Source organism: Gavialis gangeticus, unplaced genomic scaffold, assembly GCF_001723915.1.
Source record: "Gavialis gangeticus isolate Ggan-Ray unplaced genomic scaffold, GavGan_comp1, whole genome shotgun sequence".
In the NCBI taxonomy this organism is placed as follows: Eukaryota; Metazoa; Chordata; order Crocodylia; family Gavialidae; genus Gavialis; species Gavialis gangeticus.
In genome coordinates, this window is record NW_017729007.1 from 6,522,311 (window position 1) to 6,543,154 (window position 20,844).

At 43.5% G+C, this 20,844-nt stretch overlaps 1 protein-coding gene across 1 annotated transcript in view; it reads left to right on the plus strand.

Annotated features, from left to right (window-relative positions):
• Positions 1-19,303, plus strand: part of ASB15 (ankyrin repeat and SOCS box containing 15) — a 54,900-nt gene extending 35,597 nt beyond the window's left edge. Inside the window, exons 6-10 of the mRNA XM_019509276.1 lie at positions 3,040-3,285; positions 10,237-10,408; positions 11,259-11,829; positions 12,989-13,142; positions 18,080-19,303. Of these exons, the coding sequence (XP_019364821.1) occupies positions 3,040-3,285; positions 10,237-10,408; positions 11,259-11,829; positions 12,989-13,142; positions 18,080-18,252 (1,316 nt within the window). The 3' untranslated portion in view covers positions 18,253-19,303. The remainder of the gene's footprint in view (positions 1-3,039; positions 3,286-10,236; positions 10,409-11,258; positions 11,830-12,988; positions 13,143-18,079) is intronic.
• Positions 19,304-20,844: the final 1,541 nt, after the last annotated feature.

Below are 20,844 nucleotides of genomic sequence, written 5' to 3' on the forward strand. Positions count from 1 at the left end.
TTCCGACCCTTAATCTATGAATCTATGAATCTATGATATACTGTTGCATTTTTACTACTTTTACAGGTCGATTTTTTTCCAGATAAGCTGGGTTTTTTCACTTTCAGAATAATCTGTGGAAAATTACTTGCAATTAAATTACTAATAAATCAAGTTGAAGCCAAGGTTTTGTTTTAGAAAGTTTAAAAATCATATTAGTTTTAACAGGCTTTATCATACATTATTAATTTAGCGGTACCAGCTTCCAGTTCTTGTTGAAAGTGAAAATGTTAGTATTAAGAAAATCAATCTGTAAAATTAATACTATCTCCATACTATGTAATGGGATAAAATGATCAGACTTATTAAAATATTAAGGTTAATGAGCATTAACTTTTGTCAGTTCCATGCAGTAGGAATTTCAGTGAAGCAATTATGTATTAAAATATTAAAACTTTATCTACAAAGGATCTGTAAATGTAGAACACTGGAGATAATATACTGACAACCCTTGCTGTCTTAGGACTACCAGGAAGAAAGAATTATTAGTAACACCAAAGAAAAAAGATTTTCACCCCACAACTATCCCCTAGATATTTTCATTTATAATTTCCTGAAAGGTGGGTTTTTTAAGTTGTGTAGCTTTCTATAAAGTTGTTGTCATTAGGAACTGAGCAAAAGACTCAGACCAAGTTTCACTGGAGTCAGAGTAGAATCACTAAAGAAATTCAGAGTTGCTTTTAATTTAATTACTTTTCCCCTTAACTGTACAAAAAGAACAGTCAGTTAAAGAGTTCTTTAGCTGGGTACAAGGGTAAAGGCTGAATATATCTCCAGGGGAATAAATTCTGCCCTCAGTTGTGTATAATGAAACTCTATTTAACGATGAGTAGTTAAAATAGTAAAAAACCAATAACAGAATTATCCAAAACCAATGACCTATTAAAAACAAGTAATCAAAAATGTTATGTGATGGATTAACTTGTATGCACATTTAGATATGTAGCTCTCTACCAGTTTGTTTTAATATTAGCTGTTTCAATCTTCAAGTTTCCTAGAGTATTGAGAAGGGTCAGAAAATATAGGATCAATCCATGTCATTAAGTTTAATCAAATTCTGCATTGAAATCAGCATTGTATCATTGTAGGTAAAAGAAAAAGTATGAAGCTAGTGCAGAAATGCAAAATAAGGCACCAAAACCATAAAATCATAGAGTTGGAGGGCCTTGCAATGGTCAGTCTAGTCTAGCCACCTAAACAAATGTCAGATGCATTATTCCTAGACCATTACATACAAATGATTATCCAACCTTTTCTGGCAGACTTCCAGTGAATACATATAGAGCCATATGGAAGACAAAAGTATAAATGTTAATGTCAGATATTTACATATTACAATTTGACCATTTGATTTGGTTAGCAAAATGTGCATGTATAGGAAATTCTCCTGCAGCCAGTTGAGTGCTCTTGGGCCATGCAGTTATCCAGGAAAATGTGACACTTGGAACCTCCAAAAGGCAGAATTTGACCTTTAAGTATGGCTATTGTCAGTTGTAACTTATCTAGTGGTAACCAGTGAATAGTACTTTAAGCATTAGAAGCTGACAAAATGTGTTGGATACAGTTAGAAAAATGAGGGGACATTGTAAATGTTTGCAACACCATTAATAGGAAAGGGTAATGTTCTAACATTCGACTGTGACATAAATTATAATAGATGTTATCCATATTGGACAGAAATATGGGTCTAAATACTGAGTTGTGAATTTATATAATATTGTTCCCCACAGACAACCACAGCAGGGTGCAAGGCCCGGGACAAATCAGCCTGTGCAGGGCCCGAATGCGGTGGCAGGGGTGGAGGGGCGTGGAGGGGGGGTGGTGAATGGCCGGATATGAAACTGACCCAGCTCTGCAGGGTCCCCCAAAGTGTGGGGCCCAGGGCAGTCGTCCCAATTTGCCCCGCCCCCCCCCCCGATGGCTCTGTTGTTCTCACTGGGAGGCTGCTCTTGCAAGTCTTCCATGTGTAAAATGCCTGTAGGAATCATTGGGGGGTTACAACATGAAGGACAAAGATAAAGAATGTGTCCTACTTAGGAAAGGTGCAAGGAAAGCAGTGTTGTAATCAAAGTAGTTAGCTGATAAAGCCATTATTCTGCTCCCCCCCACCTTTTTTTTAACGTGTGTTGCTATATTTCTATCTCTGTTTCCTCAAAACACAAGTTGGATGGGTTTCACATACCCATCAAATGCTACATGAATGCCATAACATTTTATCATGGAATCTTAGGGTAGGGCTGGAAGGGACTTCCAAAGGTCATCTAATGCAACTCCCAGCCTGCGGCAGCATCATCCCCAGCCAAACTATCCTATACCAATTCATAATCTAAACTCTTCATAAAACTACCACCAACACTGATGCTACACAAGACATAATCCCCTAACCTGCCACAGGTAAAGCAGGGGAACTGTGGCAGTCAATGTCCTGCTTCTGTAAAAGATCGTTAAGATAGACTCAAGAAATCCCAGGAATAGGGCCATGCTTCTCACTGTGGAAAAAGGCACAAATCCCCACAGTCTGTACCAATCTGACCAAGGGGTAAAATTCCTTCCTAAGCCTAAACATGGTGATTGGTCTGACCCTGAGCAGAGGTGCAAGACCCCCTAGCCAGGAACCATCAGCTTTAAGTCCCAGCAGGAGCACTGGCACACCCCAGTTAAAATCCCCATCCTTGGCTACAGCCAACACTCAGTGCCCCTGAGGTAGGTATAAAAACACCCTGACACATGTAGCAGAAACTAGGGGTGATTGGTGGGGTACATCCTTTACAGTAATTCCCTGACAGCTTACACCTACCGTGTAACATTGACTCCACCTTTACTTACTGGTGAATTTGGTTCACCGACTTCTAAGGCAAAAGTCTGAATCATGTTGATCTCCTTAACTATTTCAAAATACTAAAACCAACAAGTATTCTAAGTCTGACAAACTGTACCTTGCAACATTTGCAATAACATATTTAATAGTGTCTTTGCCTTTCTTCTTTTTTGTTCTTTCAGCTGTAAGAAGGGGATCTTTTGAAATGGTGTCCACCTTGATTAAACACAACTGCAGTATCCACCAGCCATGTGCAAAACGCTGGTCAGCAATGCATGAAGCTGCAAAACAAGACCGCAAAGATATTGTTTCTCTTCTTTTGAAAAATGGTGGAAATGTGAACCTGAAAGATGGATATGGGGTAACACCATTGGGAGTTGCTGCTGAATATGGTCACTGTGATGTGCTAGAGCATCTTATTCACAGAGGTAGGTAGGAAAGAGAAAAATCTGTGCCTGAGCTGTATAAGCATTATCTGGTTACTGTGGTATACCTCAGAGGTTTTCAACCTTTTTGGGTCAGTGTACCCCTGGCAGCTGGGGCAGGGGGGAGTCCCACAGCATCCAATCAATGAGCAGAGGGATGGGGAGGAGAAGGGGGAAGTGCCAGTGGTACAGCATAAGTGCCAGTGGCACCCACTTCTAAGCCATTTATGCATACCCCTGGATGAAAACCCCTGGTAAACCTGATCACGGTAGAGAGCGCCAAGTTTCTTTGAAAGAAAAGAAAAGAAAGAAAATTACGGATCCTGGTGGACACTTAGAGCAACCTTTTTCTCATTAATTTAGAAAATCTATTTATTTTTACTTGTTTAGGATTCTGATATGACTTTTTTCCTTTATCCAAAAAACAAAACAAAATGCTCATTCATTTGTCATGTATTGTGTGACCACCAGGGAGACAGCACAAAGTATCTAATTAGAGACGTGCCTGGGCACCTCTGCACCCTAAACAGGAGCGGTACATGGAGCTGTGTCAGTGTGCTCTGTTGGCAGTGGTGGTGGCAGTGGCTAGGCCAGCAGTGCAGCCACTGCCATTTTTTGGCATCCTTCTGCAACTTGATGCCTGGGACACGTGAATGCCTCACCCCTGCTTTGCTACACTATTGCATCTAATAAATGGAATGATGATATTTTACAGCCTATTTCATGGGTAGAAACATATCCTTCACACAGCAGAAGGCAAGGAATCCAAGGTTTTAATAGGTAGATGGCATTAATTTCTAGACTTAATAGTCTGATTGCAAGAATTTGCTTTTTCCTTGGGTGGTACTGCTTTCTATAGCTGCATTCTTGTTCTTTTTCCATAGTATATGAAAGCTTGAGTCCAAATGGCCTGTTATTTATCACTTGCATTATTATGATGGTAGTATTTCTTATTGCCCTGGTGTGCAGTCCAGTGCTAATCCACAAAGTGGCTTCCATCCAGTCTTCAATGTTCAGTATATTTACAATGGGCCTTTATTTACACTAGTTTCTGCAAGATGCTTTATGACCAGAATGTATCTCCTTATAGCATATTAATACCTAGCTGAATTAAGAAATTACACAGAGCTTTACATTTTAAGAACAGTATACAAACACAGTCTTAATTAGTCCACAGTACCTTAAATCCCACCTCCTCTTTCTTTTGATAGCATCAGTAACCTGAATTAGATTGTGCTATATTTTTCCTCCCAAAGACTTCCATGAAATATATCCTGCTTGGCAGGCACCACAGTTTTGAGATTATTCTCCTAAACCATATGATTGATTATTGGAATAATACTTAAGACTTATGGTACTTTACAACAGTAGAGCATTGCAGAAACATTTAGTAATCCTTATTTGAGATCTTCGAGGTAGGGTAATATTACTACAGTACCCATATTTTACAGTTGGAATGACTGAGATGCAGAGACACAAAGGGAGATAGAGACAACATAGATTAGAACTCAGGAGCTGTTTGCCTGCACTTGCAAACTGGATTAGTTAAACCACACTGATCCACTGTGGACGCTTCAATCTGTCCCCTTTGCTATAAGAAAGTTCCGCTGGGTTCCCAGGCAATATAGAGTACTCACTCCGGCGCCGCACGCGTCCAACCCGCCTGCCACGACTTTGATGATTCTCCGGTTCAGTATATAGTCTGACGCGTGCCGGTCCAGAAATGAGACGTCGAGTTGCGCAGGGTCCGTTGCCGTTGAGGGCTCCTCCACCCCTACACCCTTGCCCGGGCCTCCGTATCTGTCCGCGGCTGGCGTGGCCACTTTAATGATCCACCTTTCCCTCTGAGGGGTGTTACCTCAACAAAATCAGCAAAAGTCAAACACAAATATCGCTCCCGCCCGGGGCTGTGGACTTCGGGCTCCTGCGTTCGCTTTTAACAGGGTCCGTCTTCTCCACCCTACAATCCTATCTTCCTTCCCTTCGAAGGACCTTCTGTCCGTCTGGGTCCCCTTTCCTTCCGGGATCGCCCGGTGTCTAGCCTTAGTGCAGGGCTATCCAGTCTGCCTGCCCCACCCACTGGAGTATCCCACCGCTTGGCCCTCTCTGCCGGTGCCAGACGCTCCCGGCTCTCTTGCTGGCCCCTTAGCTTCTGGGGCTACCGCCCCAAATCGCACCGTCCCTCGGGGTCTTACCCCTGCCCCAAAATGTGCGAACGTGGTGAGTGCCGACGTCCCTCCGCCGCTCCGGACTCTCGCCAGCAGCCGTCTCCCAACCTGGCTCTTCCGGTTCCGCCCTCTGCTCCTGGGTTCTGGCGTCTGCTATATGCTGCCTGCGCTGGTCCCACCTGGATCTGGTAAGGGAGTGCCCCGCCCTCCAGGGCTGTGGGCAATCTGTTACCGCGAGTGCTCCGGCCCCACGCGCCTCGGGACCCGTTGGCTCATCCGCTCCTGCACATCCACAAAATTAGGGAATAAACATATGTTGCCAAATGAAGCAGATCAGCTGTGCTGGGATGCATCTTAGCACAACTGATCAGCTTCACTTGGCAAAACAGACAGTGGGGCCCTGCTGCTCCTGGGAACATCTGAGGCCCAATCCTGTGGGACAGTTCTCAGGGCTCCCCTCTGCAAATGGGGGACTCCTGGGTTTCCCTACTAGCAGAGGCATGCATGTGGAATGCCTGGGCACTCCTCTGCTAGCAAAGACACCCAGGGCTTTCCCATTTGTGGAGATGCACCCTAAGTTTTTATGATGGCACAAAGGCAACATCTTCTTATTATTTGGCTTCATAAAATAGGTTCAGCCCACAGTTTTGACCAGAAGGAATTAGAGAGTTTTGTGATGACTCAGCCATACAAACCATCAGGAATACATTTTGATGTTGAGGCCAGTGGTACACATGTACCTCCTACCATCAGAAACATGTTTCCACATTATCTGTTTACCTCTTCTCACCAAAATGATATGCAAAAAAATCACAAAATGGGTATAGATCTTTGCATTCAGTGTCCTTAATATTCTTTGCAGCTTTACATACTGAAGACAATCTAAAGCTTTTCTTAATATTCAATCACATCTCTATAACTCTGAATATTTTCTAGATCTGTCAGAGCCACAACCTCTGTGCCTATTATCCTACAGTAAAGGGCATGTGGAACAGCTATTTCAAATAAACCATGTGCAGCAGGTTACATATCAGTGCTTTCTGTGGGTGATTACTTGTGCCCTTCCTTGTGGAAACCTAAGCACCTGTTCTCAAAACATATTGTACAGCTTTTCACTTGAATCCTCAGCATTTCTCCCATCCTCTGATCTGCTCTCCTCTGCTAGAAGAAACAGTTCTTTAATTCTGATCAAGACGCACACTGTCTTTCTAGTTCCTAGGTAGTTTGGCAGTTATCAACTTTACACATTTTATTCCAAACAAACATGTTTAGCCTGATCAACACACATCTCACACACCATTCCATTTTTCCATTGGATTCAGCTGTACTGCAATCAAGTTCAAATCTTGCAATGCTTTTGCTGTTCTAAACAACAGCATTTTAACTGTTGAAGCATCACACTTTATCTTTGACTTCTTCTGTGAAGTGCCTTTTGGAACCCTATAGCAGCTTTTTTTAATACTTAAGACCAAGGCTAGGGGCAGACATTACACACAAACTGATTTAAAATGATCAGAAACTGGTTTAAACCTGTAACACAACAGACATGCAGTGCACATAAGCCAGTTTCAAAACGGCCAAAACTGGGTTGAGATAAACCTGGTTGAATGTAGTATCAGATTTAACTGATTGAGCTCAACCTGGTTTATGCAATGTCTGTCCCAGACCCCTTCCTGGTTTGACTTAAACAAGAGCCCCCCAGCATCTTGGCATGCTCTCTGGGCTGGGCTCTCTGCTCCAGCGGAGCAAGGCTGGTCCTACTCCTCTGCTCCCCAGCCAAGCAGGGACAGGTAGGGGAGGAGGTCTGGCCAGAGAGAGGTTTAATTCCCCGCCTCCCTGTTCCACCTGCAAGGACCTGAGCCATGTCTGCTGGGCACTCCCCACTCTCTGCCACAGCAATGGGCTGGCATGGTCCCTGAGGCAGAGGGAGCAGGGAAGGGGGTTATTCTCCCCTTTACCCCCACTGCCCTTGGAGGACCACAGCTGGGTCTGCCCACCCCGACCGCTGCCACCACTCGCTCCCTGCTTGGGGCAAGTGGCAGAATAAGCCCTCTCCACTGGATGCCGGAGGGAGGCGGAGTAAACCCTATCCCTGCTCCCCCCACCTAAGGGGCCCTGCCAGCTGGTGACTGGTCACACCTCTGCCCAGCCACTTCAGCAGTGAGGAGGCAGGGCCCTTGATGGGGAGGGAGAAGGGAGTGTCAGAAGCATGGATGCAGCTTTCAGCTGCCTATCCCTGGCATAGTTTCCCATAGGCTAGAAGCTTCACTCGCATTGCAAGAGGGAGCAGGGAGCAGAGTGGTTTAACTAATCCAGCTTGCAAGTGCAGGGAGAAGTAGTAGCAATGCAGTCACAACTGCCTGGCTCCAGTTTGGGCACGGGGAAAGCTCCTCTGTGCAACCAAAGCCACCTGGTCTGTGTCAGACTGGAACCAGGTTGTTCTGGCCTGCAGCTTGTAAAGGTTGCTGGCTACTGCTCAAGGCAGTCTGGTTTGTATGCTTGCATTTCAATGGATGTTGACAGGGATGCTCTCATGGCTGGTTCTCAGTTTTAGGCTGAGGTTTGCATGCTATGGACAAGTATGAGAGTAGCTTTTATGTAGTTTAATGTAGCTTTTATTCAGTACTGTAAACTCTGCTATGGAATAATCTTTGGTAGAAGTCTGTGTAGCACCCTCATAACAGGCATTGTATGAACTTATAGACAGACATGGTCCCTCAACTGATGGTTTCCAAGGTAATTACACAGGAACAACCAGTAAGCAAAATACCAAAGGCACGTGTTTTTTAAATTGCATTTAATCTATCATTACCTTTCTACCTTTGTTAGTGATCAAATACTTCAGCCAGTTCATATTACCCTTGTTAGTCACTGTCCTCAAATATTCTCCCATGTTTTCAAACAATTAGCAATGCCTGAGCTGCTTTTGTAAAAGACAGGAATACATATTCACTTAGATATGGTTTTCCCTGGTGTATCAAGTTGCTTCCTGTTGGTCTGGTGCGTCAATCTTTATGACATCTTTCAAGCCTTTGTAAACATCCACACTCTAAATACCATAGCACCAAGATGTTTAGGAACATCCTCAGCACTTCTTTCTGCATTAAGCAAAGCATTAACTGGCTGATGAGTTTGTTCTACAAGCAAGAGACTCTGATATAAAATAGGTTAAGAGTTTTCAAGAACATGCTAGCCCATACGTATCTGAGACTAGAAAGAACATGTAGTAGATGTAGAATGAGAAGTATCAGAATTAGGTTATGTGGTCCAGAAAAATTACCTAGTACATAAGCTGCATTAGTGATTCAATAAACAGACTGATGCTGGATAAACAATAAGGGAACACTGTCTAGTATGCCCATACATACATACACACATACATCCACAAGTATATACACACGCTATTTAATTCTATCAGGGCTCATTAGGAGAGACTGTGGCAATGATTCTGCATTACAAAATAGTTTACATATAACTGCCACATCTTGTGCTTTTAACCCAGATTACAAGTTTTTTACTTTAATAGCCATAAAGATAGAAAATATGAGCTTAACCTTTTTGCTTATAGACCCAAAGCACTTCTGGGTTTATCTCAATCTATAAAAAGTTATTAACATCTAAATTTAGCTTTGGAACCTAGGTTTGCTTGTAAAAAATGCATGTCTCCAGCTAGCATTCTGCAACCTGTCTCTGCATCTGAGAACACACTTTTCCTTCCTAGATTAGATTTCTTGGGAATGTACTTAAATAAAGCTAGCACAGTATAACAGCAGCTTAACTAAGAGGGGGTGAGCATGGCACCATCCCTGGAATCCAACTTAGATGGGGCCCTGGAATTATGGCTCCCTTGGGGAGTCTGTCATGGTAGCGACAGCCCCATGTCATGGCATTAACACCCAGGTGTGAGGACACCACAGGAGTAGTAGCAGCCAGGGGCAGGCAGACAGCAATGGGGCAGCAGCAGCCATGGTCTTTGAGCCCCCAGGGTGAGTAGCACTAGCCACCCTCTCTCCTCCTTCCTCTCCACCCCTGCTTTCTGGCACCTGGCACTCCTCCACCCAAGGTGCATAGGGTGGGGGGAGAGGTTGCCCAGGGTGCAAAATTCGTTAGTTATACCTGTGCAGTTTAACAATATGGCAGAATTCAAAAAAGTGAAAATGTACAGGTCTGAGATTTGACCTGCTTTGAAAGGATGGCAGAATTCAATGAGTCCTAAATTAAACATTTCAATCCTAAATGCATCTCACTCAAGATCAGTGGTGACACATAGGGGGTGCACAGGGGTGCAAGTGCACCCCCTGACAGGCCGCGCTCCCTGCTTAGGCGATGGGCAGGGAGGCATGCGGGAGCACCGGTGCGCCCCCTGCAAGTACCAGCTAGGGAGTGGGAGTACCAGGTAAAGCACTGTGGCCACTCCCAGGAGCACTGTGACCACTTCTTGGTCAGCTGTGCAGGGGACCCCCCTTCTGGTCAGCAAGACTGGCTGTGAGGGATGCCTCACTGGTTGTTGAACTGTCGCTGGGGGGGCACGTTCCCCCCTCAACTAAGGTGGCAGCAGTCACCCATGTTTGAGATGGAAACATCTTGTTTTGGAAATATACACATCTGTGTCTGTGATAAATATTTTTGGCCTTGAAATTCTAAACTTGCCACAGTAAATTTCTGTTCTCTTTTTAGAGACATAATTCTTATAGCTGAAAATGAACAGAAAAGATATCAAAGTGTTTTCTTTAAGGGAAAATGTCTCCACTTTGGGCTCAATGTTTCCTTCATATCCTTCCTCCAGGTGGTGATGTACATGCCGTAGCAGATGACGGTGCATCAATAATGTTTGAAGCAGCTGGTGGAGGCAATCCAGATTGTATAGCTCTTCTTTTGGAATATGGAGGAAGTGGTAATGTGCCTAACAGAGCAGGACAGCTCCCCATACATAAAGCAGCATATGAAGGACATTATTTGTGAGTATAATCATTGGCTTCAAAGACTTCCCTAAGACATACTGTGCATGCCTGCATCATCTACAAGCTACACAAGGGAACGCCAAAGTGAAGTACTGTAAACCCACCTCACACACATAGACCTGGCAACTTACATAATTGCATGTGCACCAATAAGCACAACCAAAACTGAGAGTACCCTGTACTACTCTAACATGGCTGCATTGCATCCATGTCTGGGTTTTAGCACATACAGAGCTGACGTATTTTACTTCACAACTCGAAAGGCAGCATGTATACGCCCACTGTGACTATTATTAAATCAAAACATGAATTAATTCCATTCAAATTCAAAGAATCGATTACAAAGTCCAAGTGAAAAAGCATTTATATTTGACAAGTACATAACTAACTTGTAATTAGTGCTCCAAGACAACATCATATGTGCCCAATATGCAATCTGTGGGTAAAATTAAAGCATTATTAGCATTTTTATCCTGCCTTGAGCAAGAGGTTGCACTGGATGATTTCCTGACGTCCCTTCCAGCCCTATTGTTTGATTATTCTATATACAATAAAAATTTTAAAAAGCCCGCCCAGCACTAAATGAAAGTCACTGGGACACAATGCAGATTTACCTTCTATATAACTTCGTTTAAACCAATGGAGCCTCACTGAGTATAACTGGGTACAGATGCTTGCCTGCTAGGATTGTTTTGGTGTAAACAAAGGCAAAATCCTGCTCTTCTTGCAATGTCTCTATCAGGTAGAAAACAGGCCATCCAGTTTTGATCTTTGTTTTGAGAACGGGGAGGGGCTGGTGTCTGTTTAGCTTTTGCACAAATAAAAATGTTCTTCACTATTTTCTTAGGGCACTGAAATATCTCATTCCAGTTACATCCAAGACAGCAATCCAGAAAAGTGGGTTAAGCCCTGTTCATTCAGCAGCTGAGGGCCAGAATGTTCAGTGTCTAGAACTCCTCATCGAAAATGATTTTGATGTCAATGCACTCCTGGCTGAACACATTTCAGAAAGCTACGATGATGAAAGAAAAACAGCGCTCTATTTTGCTGTTTCGAACAATGATGTTCTCTGCACAGAAATGCTACTCCAAGCTGGTGCAGACCCAAATAAGGACCCTCTAAACTGTCTTCTTGTGGCAGTGAGAGCTGGTAACCATGAAATTGTGAGGTTACTTCTATCCCACAGAGCAAATGTCAATTGCTACTTCATGCTCATTAATGATACCCATTTCCCCAGTGCTATACAGTATGCTTTGAATGATGAGGTAATGCTAAGACTGTTGCTCAATCATGGATATAAGGTGGAGATGTGTTTTGATTGTATGCATGGGGACATCTTTGGAAATTCTTTTGTGTGGTCAACTCCAGAGGAAGAGGTGCTACCAGGATGGACACCTTGTATAATAAAGGATAATCCAGTAAGTATATTCTCCACTTTGTAATCTTCATTTCTGTCATGTAATTAGCTTGCTTTAAGATTTTCCAGTTTTTATGCAGAACTAAAATTAAGGTACCACCATACTTCCCTTTTTAACCCCCCTTTACAAAGCAGCCTTTTCTTGGTTTCAATTCTGATATACGTACAGTAGTTTTGAGTATTGACTATTGATTCGAGCATCAGACTGGAAGGCATACATATGGGTTCTGCACTCAACTCATTTAATGATTTGCTGTCTGTTTTTGGAAAAATATTTAGTGTTTGCCTGATCCTGAAAACTCATGACCATGTGAGTAATCCTATATACATGAATGGAATACTGTACTTACAAAAATATACCTGCATAATTGTTTGTGGGATTAAGATGTTAGGTCAACATTTTTTAAGTGCCCGGGATTGTTGGATGCCAATTTAAGACACCCTGCAACCTCCTTTCCAGAGATACTGAAAACCCACAATTCCAGCTGGAGTCAATGACCATAGAATGCCTACTAGCAACAGGCATTATTTATCACACAGAGTGCACAAGATATTGCCAACTTATTTTTAGTAACATGAGTACGACAAAGGCACTGGAAGTGTTTTCTGATCAGCCTTCCTCTCAGGAGTGTCAGCTATTTTGGTAGGCTATTTTAGGACCCAACCCATGATCTTAGAAGGCCATACTCAGAAGATATTTGGAATTGAAATATAATTAAGGAAGTCTGAAAGCATTTAGACCATTGGTTGAACAATAATGCTGAATATTTTATTGTTGCTGCATAGGTAATGATTTTTTTTGCACTGGATGTATAATTCTAGGCCTAAAGAGAAATCAATATGGATTAAGATTATTGGAAATTATTTAAATTACTAAAATATTTCCATTATTTTAATAATGAGTTATTAACATTATTAAAATATTTTCCATGGTTAGTGGCTTCACATCTCTGTACAGACAAATGAAGAAATCATAGAATCCAGATATGGATAGAAGGGCCCTTTAAATGACTTCTTGATGTTTTAGACTTGGATGGTTGTATATTTTCTAACACTATCAGTTTTAAATCTTGTTTAACTTGCATGAAATCCTTAAAATTGCATCACCGGGATGTCCCTATGTGGGATTTAAAAATAATATAATTTGTTTTTCCTTTCAGTTTTGTGACTTTATTGGAGTTCCTTGGCTGAAACATTTAGTGGGAAAAGTGGTTCGTGTTTTAGTAGATTATATGGACTACGTTCCTCTGTGCCCAAAACTTAAGTTTGTCCTAGAATCACAGAAAGAATGGCCAGAGATACATCAGATATTGGGTAAAAATCCAACATTTGTTTAATAATTGCACTAGTTGTCTGAGATTTTAAAAATCATCCCCTTACCAGATGACATTTATCCTAATGTTTTTGCTTGTTTGAATTTACCTACTAGTCCAAGGACCCAGCCTTTTTCCTTTGCTCAGATAGGAGCAGACCTTCTGCACTTGTCAGTTGTCCTAGTCCTACTGATTTAAATGGAATATGACAGTTTACTCTAGCTGAGGATCTACTCTTGAGGAGTAGCTTGCACTATGGGAAGCCTTTTACTGTATTTCCATGTGATGACCTGAAGTATAAGATGCTTCTCCAAGCAAGCGGCAGTGACAGAATCTCACTCTTCATTAACATGTTTTTCTAACTCTGACAAGTTGAACCTTTACTAAGGCTCACATTTTCATCATCCACTCCCTCCTTCATCTTTAATAGCTCTTTATGGAGCAACATACAAGTGTGCTTAAAATCTTGGAACATTCCAAATGTTAGATGTTGGCATTTCCTATGCTATGCAGTAATTATTAAGGGTGTGCAATATGGGCCGTATTCAGTTTGGATTCAGATTCAGCCCAAATCGGGGAGTGATTTGATACGTTGATTTGGATCACCATCCCCAATTCGATTCAGCTGAATCTGAATCTGAAGATTTGATGCTGATTCAGAGAATCAGCGATTTGGCCATAGACACAGCTTTAAATGTTTTTTCTACATACCTTGAGGTAGCAGGAGTGGCTTGTGAATGCTGCAAGGCTGGGCGGATGGAGCAACCAACAGAAGTGCAGCCCTACCCCCCACACCCTTTCCGGCTCGGTGATCTGCCAAAGGGGGACCCTGGGTGCCCCACCAGACCTAGGAGACATCAGTTGCCAAGCTGGGAGGGGTGCTTCCCAGTGGACTTGGAAGTGGGCAAGAAGTGCTTCTGGTCCATTTCCGGGTTTGCACTGGGGAGCCCCTGTACTCCTGTGGGAAGCTCCACCTGCCCCACCACCACAGCATTCATGAGCTGCCTGGTACTGTGAGGTATGCAGAAAAAACATTTAAAGCTGTGTCTATGTCTGACTCTCTGAATCTTTCCAAATCTCTTTGAATTGATTTGGAGGGTTCCGAGTTGATTCAGAGAGATTAAAAAGTCTCACAATTCAGTTTGGATTTGGAGATTCAGCTACTGAATTGGGCCAAATCACCCCACAGTCAAATCAGGGACTGAAGGTTTACACAGCCCTAGTAATTACCTATATCTGCCTTATGTAACATACATTATAGGGCAGATATTTTCAGCACTTGACTTGGATGCGTCTCATGGTTTCTTGTCCATGCCTGTATTTTAAAGGCTTAAAAACTAGATGGGATAGTCCACTATAATATAAAACTTACCCTTCACTGACCCAAAGATTCAGGAACAACAATTTAGGGAGATGCCATGAGAGCAACTGGAAATCATGAGAAGACACTGGGATTTCATGTACATTAGGGGTGGGCAAAATGCAGCCTGGGGGCCGGATGTGGCCTGCCAGGCCATTCTATCCGGCCCGCAGGGCCCCTAAACAATTTAGAAAATTAACATTTATCTGCCCTGGGCTGCCTGTCATGCAACCCTCAATGGCTTGCTGAAACTCAGTAAGCGGCCCTCTGCCCAAAATAATTGCCCATCCCAGTGTAGATGACCCTGCTTTCAGTAGATCATTTAAGATCTGCCAAGATCTTAAAACTGAGAACTTAGATTTAGAAAAGGCTGAATTCCTTTCCATCTCTAAATGACCTTTCCCTCTTGATAGGCAGAAACACCAAAGGTAAAATCTCTGCCACATTTAAGTCACTGATAAATATCCTATTGACCTCAACGAGCCTAGGATTTTTCCTCTTAAGTCAATTTTTCAGAGTTTCCTATTTCTTATTAGGCATGTCTACATGTGCAGTTAGGGTGGAGCAATACACTCCAGCATTTATTGCTCCTGGGCATGCTGTTTGCACATGATCCCGGGACCACAGAACTTTGAGCCAGGTTGGAGCAGCTCCAGCTGGCAGGGGGCCCAAGGAGCCAGCCTGCCAGCCCAGGGCTGCTCTGACTCTGCTCAATGTGAGGGGCTAGCTTGGGCATGAGGGTACTCCAGTGCAGGGCTAGCCAGCAGGCACCCCCCGCACTGAAGTACACCCATGCCTCAGCTAGCTCCATCTGTGTACTGCTGCAGAGGAAAAAACTCTGTAGCAGGATAGCACTTATACTTACAAATACTACCCTGCTGCAAAGTTTATTAGTTTACTCTAGCCTAATAGCCCTGTACGTGTAGATGTGAGACGTTTACTGCAGAACTAATTAGTCAACTCCATAGTAACTGTCTTATATAAACATGCCTATTATGTGCTTAGTTAGTCTTACCTTTTAAAAAAATTCTATGTTCAGTCACTTAAATTAATAACACAGGTAAACAATTATTTTGGTTATGCTATTTGTCTGTGTGTCACTTAAAGCAGCTGCAATTACATTTTGAATAGTTGCTACTAGACCTGTTGCACAGACAATGTTCAGATACCTTATTATGTTGCATACTACGTGCATTTCTTTTCCAAAAGTCAGCTGCTGGAAACTGGAGTGCACATTCTAAGAAAAAAAATTGTCATAACAGTTTCTGGCTCTGTCTGGGGAAAGCCAAAGTAATGCTGCTGTGCTGCACCTGGGGTTCCCTAGTAGACACTTTCTCTTTCCCAGCCAGAGGATCCTGCTACAGAAGGTGCCTCTCAGTTACTTACTGCTAGTTACCAGTATTTTCAAGAAAAGATCTTTGTTTCTGCCTTTCAAAGAACAAGATGCTTATCTTATTTGAGGGTGAGAGTTGTATACAAGAAAATACAGTGATTTCCTGAGGCAATATGCAGCTTGCCTAAATTGATATTTATACAGCATATCATGGTAGAGCTTTTAGCCTGCCAAACATCTACAATCATTTTAAAATATATTTCTACATAGGTAGTAAAATAATAAAGTAGAATTGCTTATTTAAAACCAACACCTATTTAATATGTTTCGGTACATTTATTAGAACGTGCAGTCTAACAGATGACTAATGCAAGCTTCTATAAGCCTTCATCAAAGCAGGGTTCTCTTTCTGTTAGGGAAATAAATACAAAATTCTCTTTGAATGCATGTGAAGATTAAACTGATAAAAAGCAGAAACTTCTAGTTAAACAGACATTCTATCTTTGCTTTTGTGGCTTACACTATCAAGCAAAAAACCATTTTTTTTTAGAGTTTGTTGCTTGGTGTTACAACTTTAAAGTTGTTTTGTTATCTAAATTGTCAGAACATTAAGAACTTTGAAGTCTGTTATTCAGACCAGAGAAAAAGCCTTAACTATATAGGGCATGTCCACACAAGCGTGCACGTGCCTCTTGCAGAGTTTCAACCCCCTTTGAAATGTTGCAAAAGGCACGTGCAGGAACAAAAAAATGTTTCCCGCACTGCAAAATTGCAACGCGGGGGCAAAATTAGACCCCTGGGTCAAACAATACCCCGGGGAAATAAGCAGAGCAGGGCACAGTTTGGGACCATGCCCTGAGGCAAGTGGTGGCTCAGATCTCCACAGAGACACTGGTAGCGAGCCAGAGCATCTCTGTGGCTGGCCCTCACCCCGGTGCTGAAGCACGATGCCTGTCCGTGTGGGGCAGGCAGCTGTGCAAGATGCAGGGACCTAGACCTGGCTTCGTGCTGGGTAAGTAGGGAGTTGGGGGGGCTGGAGTAGGGGGGAAGGGGACCATTTGTTCCCTAACTTCCCATTCATTCCCCTGCCCCCCACTTGCTCTCCCGCCTGGCCTCAGTCCCACCACACTCACCAGCAGTAGCAGCAGTGGTTGGGGCCACTCAGGGCTTCATGGCACAGCACCCCTGCGTGGGGGGCAGCAGGGCTTGGCCCCAACTGCCTGGCACCTCTGCTGCCACATTGTGTGGGTACACCCAGCGCGGCAGGGCACTGCACGCTGTCTCAGAGCTGCAGCCCGCTCAGGCTGAATGGCCCCAGGTGACAGCGGCAGCACCTCTGAGCTTCCAGCATGTGGTACCCTGCTGAGCCAGGCTGCACCTGCACAATGCAGTAGCTGCAGCGCAGGTGTCAGACAGCCAGGGCCGAGCCCCAATGCTCCCCGCTGCCCCATGCCCCATGGGGGGCTGTGCCATGAGGCCTCCAGTGGCCCCGACCACCACTGCTGCTGCTGGTTAGCTGTGGGCAGTGCAGGACGCTGGAATTGGGCAGCGGGTAGTGTCGGGGCAGGAGCTGAGAGGGGGAGTGATCAGGAGCATGGAGCTGACTGGGGGAATCCCTGAATCATCTCCAGCCTCCTGAATGCTCCCCCACTCATCTCCAGCCTCCTGCTCATTCTCCTACTCATTTCCAGCCTCTGGAGGACTGGAGACAGAGCAGGAGAATGAGCAGACGGCTGGAGACAAGCTCCTGGAGATGTGTTGAAGATTTCCCGTGCTCCTGAGGCTGGAGATGAGCAGGTGAATGAGCAGGGGGTTGGAGACAAGCAGGAGAACAAGCAAGGTCTGGAGAGAGAGGGAGTTGGGGTGGGGGCTGTAGCCCCTGGGGGAGGCTGGGACCCTGCAGGCAGGGAAGTCCATGTGCTGGGGGGGGGAGGGGGCTCTGCCCTGTGGAGGGCAGGGGACCCACCCCTCCTAAGCAGCCTCCACACCTACCCACACACTGACCTGCATCCCTCTACACCCACACACCCTAGGATGTCAACATTGCTCTAGTTAATTTTATTTTGTTAGTGATACATTTATATAGAAATAAAATAAAATTTTCTTATTAAAAGCAGAAAAAATAACACTTTCTTCTCATAGATTTGATATAAATGTTATTAGAACATATATATTGAAATTCTCAATCTGACTCATGATCACCAGATTAATAACCTTGTTTTTTTCCAACTTGCTATTGTTTTAGATAATCCCCGTGCCTTGAAGCATTTGTGCCGCTTGAAAATACGTAAAGTTATGGGACTAAAGAGGTTACAGAAACTGAAATCAATGCAGAAGCTTCCTCTTCCACCAGTTCTCAAAAACTATATCCTGTATAAAGAATATGATCTATATGGAAAAGGGCTGACGTTGGATTAGTTTAAATACTACTGTTTAAAATATGTAAATTACTAATTTCCTTGTTCCTTTTTTTGTTACTAGATTGAGAATTGTTCAGTTTTCTTATGCATTTTCAAAACCTTTATGATTTGCTGTAAATAGGCCTTTAATGGAACACACATTTTGTCAAAAGACTAGTATGTTAAAATTAAATCTAACTTTTTATGTTTTACTTTAACATTTTATCTTTCAATGTGATATATTCTAAGACCATGGAGGAGGAGTTGATAATCATTGTGCAAAGTAGAACACTCTAGATTTGTTTTTAGGTGAGTGATATGTACATGTCACTCTAGATAAACAGTTTCTTTAATATCCAGTGATTCTCAACCAGGGTGAAATGGCATCCTGGGGGGATGCTTTGGGATCCTTTCAAAGATGCAATAGGGTGCCATGAGAAGTTAGCATGTGTGCAAACATGATTTACAGAATAAACCCAGAGATTTCACATAGAAATCCATTGTTAAAACTATTCTGACCTGCTATGGTCTTGCCAAGTTCTTGCAATTTTTCTGTAGTCAAAAAACAAGTGAAAACTAAGAGCTGGCATTTTCTGAGGGGTTCCTTAAGTCTAAAAAGGTTGAGAACCACTGATCTAGTCTAAGCAACATTGTCTACTGATGTTTAATATGCAAAATTGTTTGAAAAATGTGAAGCAAATAAAAATATCCCTTGTTCTATTTGTATGACAACACTTGACTGCAGCCACCTTTCACATATTTAGCTTGGAATCTGACATACATATTTTAAAACATGGTCTTATTGTGTAAAATTCTCCCTCAAAAAATTTCTTTTTCCAGGTCTAAACCAATCAGACAGCAATGATCTTATTTATTGCTATTGCTGAGTTCAGGGGTTCCTGGGAATGACATTTGGGCATACGTGGGAAAAAGTAGTCAGAGGAAGGTTTTAAAAAGAATGTGTTTTTCAATAAAAGGAATGGGATGTGAGGAAAGAAAACAGGATGGGCAAGGAAATGTCCACTGCACCCTTATTTCATAGTTGTTAGGGGCGGGAAGGAACCTTACAGATCATTGGGTCCAGTCCCCTGCACTTGGGCAGGAAAGACTGCTGGGGTCAGGTGACCCCAGCAAGGTGGTGTCAAGATGCTTTTCGAAGATTGCCAGGGTGGGTGACTGTACCACCTCTGGGGGGGAGCCTGTTCCAGACCTTCGGCACTCGACTTGTAAAGAAGATTTTCCTTATGTCTAGTCTGAAGAGATCTTCAGTCAGTTTGTGCCCGTTGTTTCTTGTCCTCCTCTGGGGAGCCTTGGTGAATAAATGCTCCCGCAAGCCCTGATGTACACTCCTGATATACTTACTGTATTACTGTTCAGCAGAATTCTGTGGGGCTTTTCGTTGCCTGGTCAGGAGGGTTAGCATGGGAAAAATCAGAAGAATATAGCTACAGGAAAAGGTTTGTTATCTGGCACCCATGGGGAATGAAGGGTGCTGGATAACAAAATATGCCGGTTAACTGAGTGGCCCGAACAGGCGCCTTTGCCTGTTTGGGCCGCCACCTGTTCCGCTGCATCTGGGGTGTTGCTGCTCCTCCCGCCATGTTGCCACCCCTCCCATGGGCCCCATAGGCCCTGAGGGACAGGGAGGGGGGACCCACGCAGGCTGCTTTCCCCTGGGCCGTGGGGGCTCTGCGAAACTGGAAGTGCCATGGTGGGAACTTCCAGTTTCACTTTTCCCTTACAAACCCTTACAAGTCAGCATGCCGGTTAACAGAGCATGCTGGCTTGTAAGGTGCCAGATAACTCAGCTTTTACTGTATTTTAATCAGTGTGACTGCCCACAAAATGGATATATGCTCTAAGTGTAATAGCTTTTCCGATAATAAAGGAGAGATGTGGGAAGCAAAGCCTCAACTCCTGTGCAAGAAGCAGAAAAGAGCCCCTCATCCTTGCTATTCTTCCTTCAAACTGCTACACCTGCTGCAAACAATCATGATTCTCCTTGAGTTAAAGTGGTAGCAGGGCTAACACAAGGATTCTTGTTGCCCTAGGCATATATAATTTGCAAATTGTGAGGGGCAGCAAAAACAGCTGCCATTGTTGCCTCTCCCTACAATTTGCCACCCTAGGTGGCTGCTTGTACAGTTATGCTGACCCTGAATGATAGGAACTTGTTTTGGCACTAGAGTTCCAGGATGTACATTGTATAACTCAAAGTTGGGAGAACCTTCTCAGGTGAACTGTTTTTCCACTGGAAAAAGCCTATTCATCAAATTTGAACCATTCCATGAAATCTGTTTAATGTTGATGAAAATTGAACAGAAAGCAGGCAGATTTCCACCAAAAACCTATCTTGTTTCCTCTCAGTTCACTCTTTTGGGTCCTAAAGAGCCTAAACTTGGGGTGCCAGACTTCTCACTAGCCTGCTAAGAGGACTGGTGGAGACCTGAGAGCCAGGGAACCCTAGGTCCTAAGTGCTCAGGTTGTTTGGCTTCTCTGTGTCTTTCCCAGGAAGCTAACAGGAAAGCCCTAGAAGCAAAGCTCTCAAGTTTGACCTGGCTGCCAGGATCTGCATTTCTGGAACAGGCAGACTGTCCCAGAATGGCCAACC